Raw genomic sequence first — 18,090 nt, forward strand, 5'->3', positions numbered from 1 at the left:
TGTATTTCTGAAACTGATGTTGAATAAGACTGTATGTCAACTATAATTATATATATATTCTATCTCGGGACATGGAATAGAGAGGGGGATTGGAATCAATGGAATTGTAATAGATAAGCATGATATCGGGGGTGAGAGGGCAATACATGGGGGGAGGGGGATTGTTACTCTTTGAGGGTGAAAAGGATAACTATTTCATTGTTCTGTACACCTGAAACTAACAATAAAAAAAATGCTTACTGTAGTTTCTTAATTTATTTGCAATTGCTGACAGCCTAAAATTTCTTAAAGTATATTCCACAAAACTACTTGCAGAAGATTTTAATTGATGTTAAACACATATAAATATATATTAGTAGTCTAATAAATTTAGAAAATTCTGAGCTCTACATATTCAACAGATTTTATTATATGGGACTTCTAAGAACCTGAGGTTGCCTATGTCAATTGATTCTTTAAGGGGGGCATGTGGGATGCAGATTTCCCCAAATTTGGCAAGAAAATTTTGTTTTAAAAACTAACAATCATGGAAAGCTTACTATGCTTATTCTGGGTACTGGACTCAGCATTGTCTATGCATTATTTCATTTACTACATTAAAAAACCTAAATTAAGAACAAAAATGAAAAAAAAAGAAAACAAACAAACAAAAACCTAACAGGGACTTCTGGTCAAGATGGCAGAGGAGGTAAATGCTGTGCTTATCTCTCCCCATAACCACATCAAAATTACAATTAAATTACAGAACAACCATCACTGAGAATCGCCTGAAGTCTAGCTGAACAGAAATCATATAACCAAGGAATACAGAAGCAGCCACATCAAGACTGGTAAGGAGGGGTGGTGATGTGGAATGGGCTGGCCCCACACCCATGTGTGGTGATTAAAAATTGGGAAGAATACCTCAGCTTCAAAGGACTCCCTGAGGAGTGAGAGGTCCCAGCCCCACATCAGGCACTCCAGCCCAGGGTTCCACTGCCAGGAAGAGAAGTCCCCATAATTTCTGGCTGTGAAAACTATTGGAGATTCTAGCTGAGTGAGATGGAGGGCTGCTGGAGTCCCCGGCATTCCTATTAAAGGGCATGTACACAAATGTACTCGCTGATGACTCACTCACTCTAATCCCCAGTGCTGGGACAACAGCTCTAAAAGCAGCAGGGACATACGGGGAGGAACTGAATTATCTGGCTTCAGGGCAAGGGCTGGAAGGGCAGCTTTCTCCCAGACAGAAGTGCTGGCAGAAGCCACTGTTTCTTCATGGAGCCCTCCCCCAACCCAGCCTGCAGACACAGGTGGGAACCAAGTCTGAGTCTCCACCAACCTGGCTAACACCATTTGCCCCGCTGTGGTGATTCCCTGAGACCCCACTCCACCCAACCGTGGGCCCACCCAAAGCACTTCCAGTGGCTTTTCCATACAAATGGCCTGGCTTAGCTTGTGCTGCAAACTTGCCTAAAATGTCTCAAAGGTTTACAAATCCCAAACAAGCAGCGCCAGGCTTCAGTTTGCCATGTACCTCTTCCTAAGAGGCCTCAAGCCAGGCACTAGGGGCAGCCAGGCACTGTTTACAGCTTAGCCTTCTACCTGGCAAGTCCAAGATCAGCACAAACAGCAACCATCTGCAGATTACTTTATAGCTCATACCAGATGGCCCTGGGCAGGGTACATGCAGTGGCTGACCTTGGTCTACACCAGAGACAATCCCAAGAGGTCCCAGAACCAACACACTTGGTAACAAGTTTCAGACCACACACCAGAGCACCACCCAACCATCTCCAAAAATGACATACCCAAAGGGTGGACTTGGCAGGCACCAGATACCCACTAATATGAATCTTGCTCCAGGTGGTAAAACCCTATATAACAGCTTCTCTACAGTAGCCACAGCCAGTCCTCACAGCCAATCAGCCTGAGGGTCATGCCCTCCCACTGACGTGCCAAAAGCAATCAAGAACCAACTACAATAGGAGGGTACAAACAACCCACAGAAGGGACACATTTGGATCACCTGGCTCAGGCTACCAGGGAGACTGTGCTACTGGGACAGGACACCTACTACATAAGACCACTCTAGTAAGACCAAGAAATATAGCAACTCTACTTTACAAATAGAAACAAACACAGGGAGGCAGCCAAAATGAGGAAGCAAACAGATATGACCCAAATGAAAGAACAGGACAAAACTCCAGAAAAAGGACTAAACAAAATGGAGACAAGCAATCTACCAGATGCAGAGTTCAAAACACTGATTATAAAGATGCTCAAAGATCTCAGTAAGAACTTCAACAAAGAGACAGGGAACATAAATATGGAGATGGAAAACATAAAAAAGAACCAATCAGAAATGAAGAATACAATAACTGGAATAAAGAATCCATTAGAGGGAATCAACAGATTAGATGAAGCAAAGGACTGAATCAGTGATTTCAAACATAAGGTAGCAGAAAACGCCCAAACAGAACAGCAAAAAGAAAAAAGAATCCAGAAAAATAAGGACAGTTTAAGGGGCCTCTGGGAGAACATCAAACATACCAACATTCACATCATAGGGGTACCAAAAGTAGAGAGAAAGAAATTGAACACCTTTTGAAGAAATCATGATGGAAAACCTCCCAAACCTCGCAAAGGAAATAAATATACAGGCCTGAAAAGTGCAGAGAGTCCCTGACAAGATAAACCCAAAGAGGCACACGCCAAGACACATCATAATAAAAATGCCAAGGGTTAAGACAAAGAGACAATCTTAAAAGCAGCAAAAAAAAAAAGCAGTTGGTTACATACTAGGAACTCCCATAAGACTGTTAACAGATTTCTCAACAGAAACTTTGCAGGCCAGAGAGATTGGCACGAAATATTCAAAGTGATAAAAAGCAAGGGCCTACAATCAAAATTACTCTACCCAGCAAAGCTAGCATTTAGAATCAAAGGACAGATAAAGTGCTTCCCAGACAAGAAACAACTAAAGCAGTTCATTACCACCAAATCAGCATTACAAGAGATGTTAAAGGGACTTCTTTAAGAAGAAAACAAGGTAGAAAATATGAATAATAAAATGGCAATAACTACAAACCTATCAATAATTACTTTAAATGTAAATAGATAAAGTTCTCCAATCAAAACACATAGGGTGGCTAAATGGATCAGAAAACAAAACTCAGTCAGAGAAAGACAAATACCATATGATTTCACTTATATGTGGAATCTAAAAACTGAATGAACGAGCAAAGTAAACAGAAGTGGTCTCAGAGATATAAAGGAACAACTGATGGCTGCTAGTTTGGAGAGGGAGGGGATGAGGGAGAAGGGGAAGGGATTAGACAGCATAAATATGTAACTACAATATTGCCACAGGGACATGGAAGACAGTTCGAGGAATATAATTAATAATGTTGTAAATATTTTGTAGGGTGTCAGATGGTCACATGTCTTGCTGGGAGACCGCATCATGGATGGGGTAGAAGCTTGATCACTGCACTGTACACCTGAAGCTGATGTTGTATAATGTTGTATGTCAACTATAAGTGAATACACACACACACACACACACACACACACACACACACACATATATGTATAGTCATGGGACGTGGAGTATAGTGTGGGAGTGGAGTCAAGGGAACTGTAATAGATATGTATGATATTGGGGGGGGAAGTGGGGCGGTGAATTGGGGGAGGGGGTTGTCACCTCAAGGGGTAAAAAGTATAACTATTGCACTGTGTTGTACAGCTGAAACTAATTCTAAAATATGTGTATTTCACAATAAAAAATAATTTAAACAAAAAAAAGAAATAAGTTTAACAAAAAATATTGAAGATATATTTAAAAATGCAAGTTTTTATGTATAATACTAAAGCACATTACTGAGGGAAATCAAAGATCTAAATAAACAGAGAGAGAAATTGTGTGAATAAATTGCCCATTATCCTAGTCGACATATGGATTAATTGCAATTGCAATCAAAATCCCACCACCTTTTTTGCAAAATTTGATAAGCAGGTTTTAAATTTCATATGAGAAAGCAAGGAAGCTATCCAAAGCACTCTTGCAAAAGGGAAACAAGGTTAAAGGATATATTGCCTACCTTCAAGATAGGAGTGATGTCAGCAAAATAACGGTGTAGGAATTTCTAGTGACTTTCCTCCCCCGAGAAACATCAATTAGAATAACTATCTGCGCACAAAAATTCCTTCAAAAGAACCAAGGATTACAGCGGGCTCGATAGACTCAGCTTCGCCAGTTTGGGTGGACGCACACCAAAACGGGACCTTTGCTCCAGGGAGGCCGGAGAAGCTGATTCTTCCACCTGTTTGTCCTCCTCTGATCTGGGGTTCCCCACTGTCTAATGGCAACTGGAAACCAGTGGGCAAGGCAGCCTATGGATGTAAACTCCAGGCTCCCGGGGCACAGAGTCAAAGGGAGAAGGGTGGAGAAGGGCTCCGAACATGCAAGCAGAAGATAGCTAGCAGCTTAAAGGCTGTTCCCTTCTAGTTAATCTTAGTTACCATCACAAATAAATTGAACTTTTAAATTTTTTTCCTGCATATATTGAGATAATTATATGATTTCTTCCTTTAATCTCTTAATGTGTTGTTCTAAATTGGTATGTTTTCTGATGTGAAACTATCTTTGCATTTCATAGATTAAATGTTATTTCATATCAGTGTGTTTTTGTATACAAATGATGATTTATTTTGCTGATAATTGCTTTAGAACTTTTGAAGATCCATGTTTACAAGTCAGAATGGCTATGATTTTATTTTCTTAGCTCTCCTTGACTATATTTTCTTTCAAGACTTCATTTTTATTGAGACAAGTAATGTAGATAAAAATTGTAAATTTCCTAAAGGCTTGGTAGAATGTGCTTATGAACAGAGTGCTTTATTTCAGGAGGAGGGTTTTTTTTAATTAAAACTGATTTAATTTGCCTTTAAAAAAAAAAAAGAAAAAGAAAGAAGAAAACAAAACTCATACATATGCTTCCTGCAAGATATTCACTTCAGATCAAAAGACAGACAGACTAAAATTAAATAAATGGAAAAAGATTATTTCACGGAAGTGGAAATAAAAAAAAAAGCTGTGGTAGCAATACTTACCAGACAAAGTAAGACTTAAAAAAACAAAAGCTATAACAGGAGACAAAGTAGAACCCAGCAAATACATTTCTGGGTATTTATACAAAGAAACCCAAAACACTAATTCCAAAAAATTTATCATCTCTATGTTCATGGCAGCATTATTTACAATCGTCAAGATATGGAAGCAATCTAAGTGTCCATCAATAGATGATGGATAAAGAAGTGGTACATATAGGGCCGGCCAAGTGGCTCAGCTTGTTAAGAGCTCGCTCAAGAGTACGAGCTCTGAGCAAAAGCGGTTCGATTCCTGGCCGGAGCTGAGCTGCCGCTGAGCTGCCAACAGGTGGCAGGATGGCTCAGTTGAGAAAAAAGTAAAAATAAAGTGGTACATATATATAATGGAATGTTACTCAGCCATAAAAAGAATGCAATCTTGCCATCTGCAACAACATGGGTGGAACCAATGGGTATTATGCTAAATGGAATGGGTCAGATAGAGAAAGACAAACGCCATGGGATTTCACTTCGTATGTGTAATCTAAAAAACAAAATAAACAAAACAGAAGCAAACTCATTGATACAGAGAACATTTTAATGGTTGACAGATTTGGGGTGGGGGGCAGAGGTTGGGGGCATGGGTGAAAAAGGGGAAGGAATTAAGATGTGTAAATTGCCAGTTATAAAAACAGTCATGGGGAAGTAAGGCACAGCATGAGGGATATAGTCAGTAATATTATAAAAATTATGTATGGTGTCAAATGGGTACTAGACTTATTGGGGTGATTGCTTTGTAAGTTATATAAATGTCTAACCACTACACTGTATGGTTGAAACTAATATAATATTAATATTGTATATTAGCTGTAATTGAAAAAAATTATTTAAAATAAATAAAAAACCTAACAGAGTAAGTACTATTATCAACTCGACTTACACATTAGAAAACTGAGCACTAAAGTTAGATAACTCACTTGTCCAAGATCACACAGTACATGTTGATGCCCAGACAAGAATCCAAATCTGTGTAACTCAAAAGATTCCATTCTTTTCAACATTAAGCTCTACTAGGGTTTCCCTTTTTTGGGTAGGGCACCATACCAGCCAACTGCTTTAATGAAAATTCTTGTGAACTCTGACTTCATATCTTATTTACTAATCTGCAATAACAGTGTTTACACTGGACTAAAGGAAAAATAAAGGGGATGGGAGATAGAAAAAAACCTAAAAACTTCAGAATTCTCCATACAATAATCCACTTTCTTCCTTTTGTAACTTGCCCTTAGTTCCCAAGGGAATCATAAATGATTCATCACTAGAAAACGTGATGAGTAAAGGAAAGAGGTAAAACACAAACAAATATCCAAGTAGATTTCTGATATCAAACAGCAGGGCAGAAAAAAACCTAGAAATATCCAGTTAAAATTTTCACAGCAGGAAAAAAAAAATCAGGATTGCACTCCAAATCATTCTCATTAAAATTCTGTATCTAGAAATAATCTAAGGATAGGTTTTGAGATACCAGTCTTTACAGAATAGATTTTTCTTAAATATTGGCTTAGAGAAGGTTTTGCTTCATTTCTTATACAGGTAACACTAGCTACTCATACAAAACCTCGGTTAACATTTTGGTACACTTCTTTCCAGTCATTTGATTTAATGCATTAGTGTCCGGGTTTCTTCCTTCTGTAGTTATAGTATAACCTGTTCTATTTATTTAACATTAGAAACATTTTTCCATAATGCTATTATTCCTCATCAAATTTTATTTTATATTTAAACATTTAGATTATATTTATATTTTATTCTTTACTTCAGTTGTGCATAAATAGGTTGTTTCCAATTTTTCAGTTGTCTAAATAATATTGTGATAAAAATCTCTAAAATTTTTTTGTATTTAGGACAATATTCTTAGGAGAAGCTCCAAGATATGAAATAAAAGGTTATAAACAAATTTAAGGGACAGAAATCATTTAGAAAGTCTCTGTTAGGTTAAAAAATAAATAAAAATTTATATATATAATATGATCGATCTACTCTATGTAAAACAATATCCAAAGAAAAGAAACACTGATTACTTTCAGTGTTAAAATTAGGAGTGATTCATAATTTCTTATTTATGTCGTTCTGTGTTTTCCAAGTATTCTACAATTAATTCACATTCTTTATGCAAATAATTTATTTTTTTAATAATAAAAAAATTCCCTTTTTCTTGTGCAAAGAGTTTCCACTCTACACAAGAAAGGACAAACTAAAATGATGGTAACCAATGCTACCACATTACAATTAAAAACAAGGAGCAAGGAAAGTTCCTCCAAATATCTCTAGGGCCAATCTTTGAGTTTTCTCTCCACTTTTCTCATCCTCCATCACACACCTCTGAAGTTTTAGTGACATACCAACTAAAAAGCAGAAAAGGAAAAACAGAAGCATCCTTCTGAGAAGATGCTTCTTTCCAGCTCTATCTCCATACTCATTCTCCCCAGAATATTTAAGGACATGCCTCTCTTTCCCTTCTCCATTTACAACTCCTTATTTTCTTGAAACATTAACTTTCATATTCTCTTACCCAAATGAAATGAGTCTCAAAATGAACACAGTAACAGTCACATGCTAAATTAAGGACTGTAACACTAGGAGTGGGGACTTGCATTAAAAGTGTGTTTAAAAAACTTAACCCAAGCTTATCATTCTCCCAGTTGAACAGTAACAAAAGGTCTTCTAAAACACCACTGAGAACAATCATGGCTTGGTAGCACAGGTTACATACACCTTCCATTGCCAATATGTTTTCTCTTTCTAAACTAAATAACACCATTAGGAAGAAGTTTAAATTTAGGTCACTCTTCCATTCATAACTAGAAGTCTTCTTGCAGAGAAGGCTAAAGTGGAAAGTTTAAAGTTTGTTAAAACAAATGGAAACATGAAAGAATGCATATGATTGGATAAGAAAGCTAAGAATTAATATGAAGCCAGCAGCAAAGGGGTCAATTTTAAGGGGTAATACTTAATAACTTTACTAAATATGTCCTAGTTCCCAGATGGAATCTAATCATGAACAATTACATGAAAAATTAGGGTATAATCCTAATTAAATTTTTACTTTACCTTTCTAATTTGCTGTAAAGTGCACACAATACATCATACTTCTTCAATAGTCTTGACATAGCATTATCAACTTTGGTACTGGTATCAATTTCTTTTAGTAAGTCAAAGAATTTATAGACACTACAAAGGAAAGAATAGAAAAAAGTGAATCATAATTTTAAAAATTCATTTTATTTAATTTTCAAAGCATAGACATTTCATTTCAAAAGATTATTAGCTCTACACCAAATCACTATTACTTCCTTTGGAAGTAACTACTTTTTTCATTGTACTAGAATTTGAAGAGGAAAAAAATCTACTAGTCTTCAACCTTATATACCCCTATATACTTTTGCCTATATCTATTTTATCATCAAGAATATTAAAAAAGGAAGGGTTATGACAGACATATACATATATATTTATTTCTGTATCTATATGTTCTATAAGTCCACATGCATTTATCCAATTCCAACACAAAACCACCTGGTGCATTCCAGTGTTTTCTTTTCCATGTTCACAATTCTTCTTTGACACTGAGAAACCTGGAATCCATTTATCTTTATTTTACTTACTCATTCAATCAATTCCCCTGAATGTAACCACCTTCCATGGCTTGATACTGGTCGGTGAACTGTTGGTTACCAGTCCATAATTAAATAAGTACAGAAATTGACAGTAAGTATTTAAAAACTTTAAGGCAATTAGACCCTAATTTTATACCTGATAAATCTAATAATAAATTTGGTCCTGTTTCATTTTCCTAGTAATTGATTTATATTATATTTTTAAAATACCAGTTCATGACATATTGGAAATAAAAAACACCAGTCCTTCACCAGAACATGTTGAAGAAGCAATGATCCAGATAACATTCCTGGATAGTTATCAAAACACTGAAAGATGCCTATGAAACAGTTGTACCAAATACATTACTATATTTATTGTAGAGAGATTATTTACGACATGCCCAATGTATAAATCAGTGTTGCTCTATGAATACTCAGGAAAAAAAGTTTAGGAAAAGCTTTGCCAGGAAAATTCTTTCATTTTATAAATAAAAGATGTGATAGCCTTTCTCTGTCATATTTATTTAGTCGTCTATGAATAGCTATATAACATTGTATTGCAGCTATCTGTTTCATTTTACATTCTCCAGTGGAATTTCTTGAGGTCAGAGACTATTTCTCACCTCTATATTATTAGAACCTAGCACAGTGTCATAATGCCTAACAATTGTGTAAGTTTTCTTTCCTTCCTTTTTTTTGGAGAGTGGGGGTGGGAGGGGGGTGTTAGGGCATTGACGGAGGGGCGGGCTACAGAAGGAAAGAGATTAATATTTCATCAGTGCCTATGGTGTTGCAGGCACTGACTATGAACTTTTACTTCTCTATTCATTGTAAGTTATTTAATTCTCATAATTCTCTGAAGAAACTAATAATTTTCACTTCATAGATGAACCTGAGACTTAATAAGGCTCATCAACCTGCTCCAAGTCATATAGTTTATAAAACAATAGAGCCCAGATTTAAACTCAGTCTATCTTAACCAAAACATTTATATTTTTTCCAATCTTCTTACACCACTAGAACATTTCCTGAATGAATAAATAAGTAAATGTGGAAATTTACTTATATATTTAATGATTTAGTGATTTTAATTAATAAAGTTAAACTGTGAAAACGCTAAGAGATAAATCAATTCTAATTCAATAGGTTAAATATGCATATATAAGCACTATGTTTCCACATTTTATATAGAGGTAGTAAAAAAAAAAAAAACATTGCTCAAAAATGCAAATTTATCTCATTTAAATAAAACACCAATTATGTTTAATTATAGATGGCTTTATCCAAGAAGATATACTATTATCTTTTTGGTAAAACTATGTACTGTGACATTCCATAAATATGCTGCAAATGAAATGACTGGAAGTCTCAGGAGTCTTCTTAAGATGAAGTTCATGAGTTATTGGAAACAAATTAGTAAACTCCTCTTATAAGGTCGACAACAAACATTAAGTAATTTGGGGGGCAAGTATTGTAATGGGTATTCAACTGAATATAGTCTCAAAAAGTATATAACAGTTTTTATATTAAACAATCTTAAACTTTAATAATTCTTAACTAAATTCCTTTAAGATACTCAAGCTAGGTTTATAAAGGTTTTAATATATAATAGGCCTACTTTATAAATCCTTGCTTTTTCTGTTCACTTATCAACAACTACAATTAATAAAGTTTACAGATAATTACAGACACGATAAAAAATTTCCCAGGACACAAATTGCTACATTTTTAAAGAGAGTGCATTGTAAATATGCTTTCATTAAGGGCTCCATGAGAGAATGACAGTTCACTATTTGACCTAAGTTATGTTTTATTTAATTTTAACATTTCCCACTAATTCCCTAATGTTTTTTAAAAGTAAAGTTCAGAAGTCATTTTCTTTAATGGCAAAGGCCAATATTGATGTAAGAAATTTTACCTGGTCTCTATGTTTTTCTGTAGCTCAGTAAAAGTGAACGGCATCTCATCTAGGTCAACTGCTGCAATAAAGATACAGATGCCCCATAGTTCCTTTTTCTTTTGAATATAATCTTCCTGGATACAAAAAAAAAAAGGAAAAAAAAAAGAAAAGGTTCAAGTATTTCATTAAATCATTCACACATTGAACACTGTGTTAAAATTGTGTTATACGTACATTTTTTTTATTATTCAGCATAATAAATTAAATTTGCTTTTAAAACTTTATAATGGAGAGCATTTAATTCTACACAAATAACAAACACTTAAATTTTATATTGTAAGGCAAAAAAATTACTAGAGAGATCTAAAAGTTAAATTATAACTTACTGTGGAAAATTTAGGGGTCAGTCAGTTCTTTCAAGTAAATATTTTCATTTTTCAATAATCCAATGTCATCAAAGTCAAGTTAAAAGATTTTAGAGTTCGTAATATAAATTGTTTAAAAAACAAGCCCACTTTCTTCTTATCCTTCCTTTGCTTTAATTCACTCATTCTTTTATCAATCTACTGATTCAAGTATTTTTTAACTTTATGGAGTTCGTATCTCTCAGAGCCATAAATTGCCTTCTTTGTAAAATAAAAATAATACATACATCACTTTGTAAGAATTAAATGAGATTATGTAAATAAAGCCCTTAGCATAATGCCTAGCATATAATGAGTAACGGCTATCATTATCATTAGATTTTTCATCATTAGAATACATACTTCACTCCACCCAAAAATGTATATCACTGTTTAAATATTTTCAGTTTTGTTGATAATATTTGAATTATATTAAACTGAAAATAAAAGAAATACCAAATTATCTGATTCTCAACTGGAATTATTTGTTTACTCTTAATTGGAGGTTACAATAAAGCTGAAAAGTTTGTGATACATTTTACATTGTTTTGAAATCTCAATTATATAAAAGCTTTAGGAAAAGAATTGTTCTAGATTATTAAATTTATGGATAATGAAAGATTTATCAATGATTCTTCTTTTCCTTAATTTTAGCTACTTGGGAAGTAACATTTTAAAACTTATATTACAACTATACACTGACTAGAATAGTTAAAATGAAAAAGACTGACTATCAAGGGCTGATGAGGATGTAGAGCACTGAACACTCAAATATTGCTAGTGAAAATGTAAAATGGTACAACCATTCTGGAAAACAAGTTTGGCAAGTTATTATAAAGTTAAGTGTATACTTTCCATAACACTTAGCAATTTCACTCCCAGATATTTATACCCAAGAGAAATGGAAACTTTGTACAAGAATGTTAATAGCAGCTCCATTCATAAAAACCAAAAACTTGAAACCACCCAATATCCAAAAACAGGTGAATATGTTATGGTATGTCCATACAATAAAATAGTATTCAACAATAAAAAAATTATTAATAAAAACAACAGAGACAAATCACAGAATTATTACACTGAGAAAAACCAGCCAGGCACAAAAGGGTACATACTGTGTGATTCCTTTCATACGAAATTCTAGAAAGGCAAAACTAATCTTTAATGTTACAAAGTGGCTAGCCTGGGGACAAGGGTAGGGGTATTGGGGAATGACTACAAAGCAGAATGAGAGGACTTTCTAGAGAAATCAAAATTTTTTATATCTTAATGGTGGTACTTACATGGTTAAACACATTTGTCAAAACTTATTGAACTATTCACTTAAAATTGGTTAATTTTGGTATATGTAAATTATACTTCAATAAATTAGATTTTGAAACTATATTACATACTATTTCTGAAACTGAACATATAAAGTATACATACGTTGTTTGATTGTTATAGTGACTATTAAGTATATAGATTAATGCCTCGGTTTGTGAGCATAATTTGTTCCAAAAACAAACTACACATATTGCAAGACATTGCATGTTTACCAAGTTAAAATGTATTATTAGGTTGGTGTGAAAGTAATAGCGGGTTTTATTTCTATCACTACTACCTTCGCACCAACCTCACAGAAATGTTTGCTCGTCTTGTGGAACACTCGCAAACCAAGTTACTCGCAATCCAAGGTTTTACTGTATTTTAATAAAGGGAATGAACATCAACTTTTGTACATGCATTTATATTAATATGGTCAATTTCTCAGAAACTACAGAGATACAAAAGGTGGCTTGTTTCATAAAAAATTTATGAATTTTTATGCTTACTTATGTTGATTTTGGTTTGCTTGTTTGCTCTCAGGCATGTTAAACCTAACTGCTCTCAATGTGTCGCCTTTCAACAACTCTAGTTTATTTTTTACTCTTTTAAAGGTTGGGAAATGAAGTAACTAAAGTTGTTACAATTGAATATGTTGTTTATTCATTTTTTTAACAGCAAATTTTATTAGGATATAGCCAATACAATTCAACACAAGTTCACTTGAAATGATAAAATGCCTAAATGAAACATTGCATGAATAAGTTCTGATTTTTTAGGACCTGAGGAGCTTTCCTATAAGCAAAATGTGTGAGCTTTATATTAGATAATTTATAAAACTTGTTGTTGTTGTTGCTGCTGCTGCTGCTGTTGTTCTAGGTACATTCCAATTAACTCTATACTTAGACAAAGTGTTTTTTCTTCATACACATTTATCGAGGGAAGAAAAAATAAAAGTTCCTTCTAAACTTCAGACTACTAAATATCAAATATTTTAATCAACTACTGGACTTAGCTCTTTTTTTTTTTTTAGCTGAGCAATCCTACCACCTGTTGCAGCTCAGCTGGCAGCTCAGCTCGGGCCGGGCATTGAACTGCTGTTGCTCAGAGCTCAAACTCTTGAGTGAGCTCTTAACCAACTAAGTCACTCGGCCAGCCCTTGGACTAAGTTCTTTAGAGGGAACCAGATTACAGATGAGATCAATGTTATAAAATTGGATGATTACTTCACCAGCAAATATTTTTGCTTATCAATGCAAAGGAAATGACCAGTTTCCAATTAGGAGAGTCTTAGAAGTAAAATTTCTCAAAGTATTTAAGATTGTATATGTCATATATTATATAAAGTATATAAGATTTTATATGTAAAACACATGTAAATGTTTAGAAAGGGCTTGCATTTTAGTTATAACCAGTAACATTCACTTGATCTGATCTCATACCTGGATGACACCAAGATATGCTAGAGGGAAAAATTTACAAAGCCATGCAGATTTAGAATCAACTACAAAATCCTACATTATAACCATTTTGCTCACACTTTTTAAAACAGCTGATTTTTTTTTTCGTGAAAGCTGCCGTTCTCCAATTTTTTTTTTTTAAGATTTTTAAGATTATTGGGGAATTGGGTGAGGGGAACAGACAAGTTGCTGTCCTTTTGTTCTTCAGTCTAGTTGTGGAGGACGTTGCTTCACTGGCCCAAGTTGGCACCATTATTGCGCTCTTCCCCGGTCACAGGCTTCTGGATGGCCACTCACTGCGGCTGCTGGCCACTCCTGCTGGCTGCTGGCTACACACGGTAGCCAATGGCAACCCACTGCAGCAGGGGCTGCAGCCTACGCCGTCGCCGGCAACTCACAGTAGCCCAGCTCCAGGTTGAGCTGTTGTTCAGCATCTTAGCTGTAGAGGGCAGTGTCACTGGCCCTCATATGTGGGATCCGAACCGGGGCCCTCTGGCGTCCCAAGCCAGCTCTTAACCAATGTGCCACTCAGCCGGCCCCAAAAACAGCTGATTTTATTAGGACACACTGTGAACACAATTTAACACAGTCATTTGATATGGTGAATGCCTAAATGAAAAACATCAGTGTAACCACCAAATTTACAATCATTTAAAAATCATATCTTTATATAGGTTTCTTTACATCTTCTAATTTATATTCTTTTATATCTTCCGAAACTTAAGATCTCTAATAATTTTTCAAGAAATATTCATTATGCAACTGCCATGTTATGACTGGGGATACAGTGGTGAAACCAGAAACAAAAACAAATTCCCTGTCTTCCTTGGATTTACACTCTATTATTTACATTAAGAACATGGATTTTGGGTCACTCAACAGTTCAAATATTTAATTAGATTTCAGGGTGACTTTCTTAAATCTAATTAAACCTGTTTCTACTAAAATGGGGATGTTAACAGAGTCTAATCACAGGGTTACCATGAAAACTAAGTGAGGATGCCCTTAAGTAATCAGCATGTTGCCCAGCATTGAACCCATTGAATTAGTTAACTATCAGCAGCTTTACTATTTCCAGTGACTCTAGTGTTCGCCCCACTATACCACATCTGTCTTAATACCATCCACTATCTAACTTTCTCCATACCATAAATAGCCATCATTGGGAATACTGGAGGGTGAGGGTGTGTGTGTGTGTGTGTGTGTGTGTGTGTGTGTGTGTGTGTGTGTGTGTTGCTCTTGTTGCTGTTTTTAAGAAAGAGGGTTTTTTGACCCCTAGCCCCTGGCAACCACTGATCTAATTTCAATTCCTTTTGCAGAATGTCATACAAATGGAGTTATATGGTCTGTAGCCTTTTTTGTCTGGCTTCTTTCACTTAGAATAATGCCTCTGAGGACTCATCCATATTGTTGCATTTATTGGCATTTATTTCTTTTAATTGCTGAGTAGCACTCTATTGTATGAATATGCTACAATTTGTTGATCCATTCCAACAGCTGAATACATTGTTATGAACAAGGCTACTAACCCCAAATATCCAACTACTAGTAGATGTTTTCATTGCTCTTGGGCAAATACCTAGTTGGGAAATGGCTAAGTTCTGTTAAACCTAAGTTTAAGTTTATAAGAAACGGACAAATTTTTTTCCAATGTAGTTGCACCATTTTGCATTTCCACCAGCAATGAATGAGAGTACCATTTGTTTCACATCCTCACCAGCATTTAGTGTTTGTTTGTTTGTTTTATAGCTATTCTAATAGGTGTGTAGTAGTACATTTTCCCAAGGACTAATGGCATTGAGTATTTTTTCAAATCTCACTGAACATCCAAATCTCTTCTTTGGTGAAGGGTCTTTTCAAATCTTCTGCCAATTTTCTCTTCAGTTTGGTGGTCTTATTAAGCTGTAAGCATTATTTATATATTCTGGACTCAAACCCTTTAACAGGTATGTGTTTCACAAAAATTTCATGTGGCTTGTCTTAAATTTTCTTAAATAGGATATTTCAAAGAGAGTAGGTTTTTAATTTTGATGAGGCTCAATTTATTAATTCTTTTCTTTTATGGATCATGCTTTCGGTGGTATTATCTATGAAATCTCTGCCTAACACAAGGTCATAATCATAAAGATTTTCTTCTATGTCACCTTCTATGAGTTTAGATCTATGATCCATTTGAGTGAATTTTTATAAATAGTGCAAGGCAGGGATTGAAGTTCATTTTTTTTAAATAGATGTCCAATTGCTCCAGCATCATTTGCTGAAAGGAATATCCCTCTTCTACTGAATTGCCTTTGCACCTCTTTGTGCAAACACTGACTACATATGTGTGGATTCTATTTCTGGATTCTCTGTTCTGTTCCATTGATCTACTTTCCACCTACAATATAGCTTTATACATTTTGTTCTTCTTTTTATTTCAGTTTGATTCAAATTTTTTTCAGTCTGAAAGGTCATCTGATTCAACTCTCATTGTGCAGATTAAGAAATTAAAGACTAGGGAGTTGAGATTTGCTCAACACAGCCTGTGTATGTCACAGACCTAAAATCTAAACTTGAGCGTTTCTTTTTTTTAATTTTTTAAAAAGATTTTATTGGGGAATTGTGGGAGGGGAACAGTGTTGGGGCATTGGGGGAGGGGAACAGCCAAGTTGTTGTCCTTCAATCTTTAGTTGTGGAGGGTGCAGCAAGCTCAGCTCCAAGTCCAGTTGTGCCGCTCAACTAAAGGTGCTGAGTTCAGTCTTAATTGTGGATGGGATTAGCCACCATCCCATGCCACCATCCCATGCGGTAGTCGAACCAACAGCCTTGTTAAGAGCACATGCTCTATCCCCTGAGCCACCTGGGCAGCAGCTCAGCTCAAAGTGCTGACTTCAGTCTTTAGTCGTGGGTGGGCGTAGCCCACCATCTCTAACAGGCAACCTTGTTGTTAGGAGCACGTGCTCTCACCAGCTGAGCCATCCTGCCACCTGTTGGCAGCTCAGGGACAGCTCAACAGCAGCTCAGCTTGGGCGCAGCTCACTGGCCCATGTGGGAATGGAACCAGTAACCCTGTTGCTCAGAGCTCACACTCTTGAGCAAGCTCTTAACCAACTGAGCCACTCGGCTGGCCCCTTGAGTGTTTCCTAATACTTGATATATTGGGTTGTCAGAAAAGTCATGACGCATTTTTGCAATGAAAAACATAGAAAAAATACTATGTTTTTTTATTTTTCCAACAACCTAATAGTATTGTTCCATTTAAGATATTTCCTTATTACATTTCTACAATGATGTTCCTAACATTTTCACTAGTAAAATTCTTAATCTCATCACCCCATCAAGACTTCTGTACTCAACTATTTTACTATTCTGTACTCCTGATGTCTAGTCTATTGAGAATAAAGAAGCATAATCCTTAAAGCCTCAATATTCTCCAAATCAAATAACTTTTAATTACCATATCTTCCAGTCCTCCTCAAAATGTCTCTGCATCATCAACCTAAGTTCCTCTCCTCCTCTGATGCTGACAAACAGACATTCTCCTCCACTCTCAAATTAAACTAGAATCCCTCCCTCCCTCCCACTTTGGATCACATTGCCTCTCATCTCCTTCAAGACCTAGTTTAATTCTTCCCTCTGTCTTTTGTAATTTCTCTAACAGTTTTCTTTCTAAATCTTCTTTCCCTTTGGTCACAGGTTAGCTTGCATCACCTTTGAAAAATAACTCATCTCTCTATCCCAGGACATTATCAAGCAACTGTTCTGACTACATATATAAACCTCTCACTATTCACACACACACACCACATACACTCTCGCAGTACACACATACTGCATTCACTGAACGCACACTCTCATACAAGCACTATTCTACTGAGGCCACTCCCTCAGTCTTCAAAGGTCTCTGTCTTTCTAAATTGAATGGCCATTTTTTGGTTTCATCCACAGAGACTTTCTATGTAGCATCTGACACCCTTAGCATCTCACAACTTCTTTCCTTGGATTTTAAAAACACTCTAACACCCTCATTCTCTTTTCTTTCTCTCACAACTTTTACAGTGTCCTAACTCCAAAGACTCATTCCAACTATGTTCTCTTTTCCTCAGCAATCTCATCCACTTCCATAGCACCCTTATCATCTCCATAGAGATGATTCGCATGCCTTATCCCGCTTCCCGGCCAGCCCTGATTGGTCTCCAGGCCTTTTTTCAATGTCAACTTAAAACCTAAAATCTGTAACTGGTGTGATTTTTTTTTTTAATTTAGATGGGAATTGTGAAAAGGGCTCGGAACAGTACCTTAAAAATTGTTAA

The 18,090-nt window shown here is 35.5% G+C and overlaps 1 protein-coding gene across 1 annotated transcript in view; it reads right to left on the reverse strand.

Moving 5' to 3' along the window:
• The window catches only part of RB1 (RB transcriptional corepressor 1), a 153,181-nt gene that overhangs the window by 110,040 nt on the left and 25,051 nt on the right, over nt 1-18,090 (reverse strand). The window contains exons 3-4 of the mRNA XM_019650855.1: nt 10,648-10,763; nt 8,182-8,301 (exon numbers count right to left, since the gene is read on the reverse strand). Coding sequence (XP_019506400.1) covers nt 8,182-8,301; nt 10,648-10,763 — 236 coding nt within the window. The remainder of the gene's footprint in view (nt 1-8,181; nt 8,302-10,647; nt 10,764-18,090) is intronic.

Source organism: Hipposideros armiger, unplaced genomic scaffold, assembly GCF_001890085.2.
Source record: "Hipposideros armiger isolate ML-2016 unplaced genomic scaffold, ASM189008v1 scaffold_148, whole genome shotgun sequence".
NCBI classification, from domain to species: Eukaryota; Metazoa; Chordata; class Mammalia; order Chiroptera; family Hipposideridae; genus Hipposideros; species Hipposideros armiger.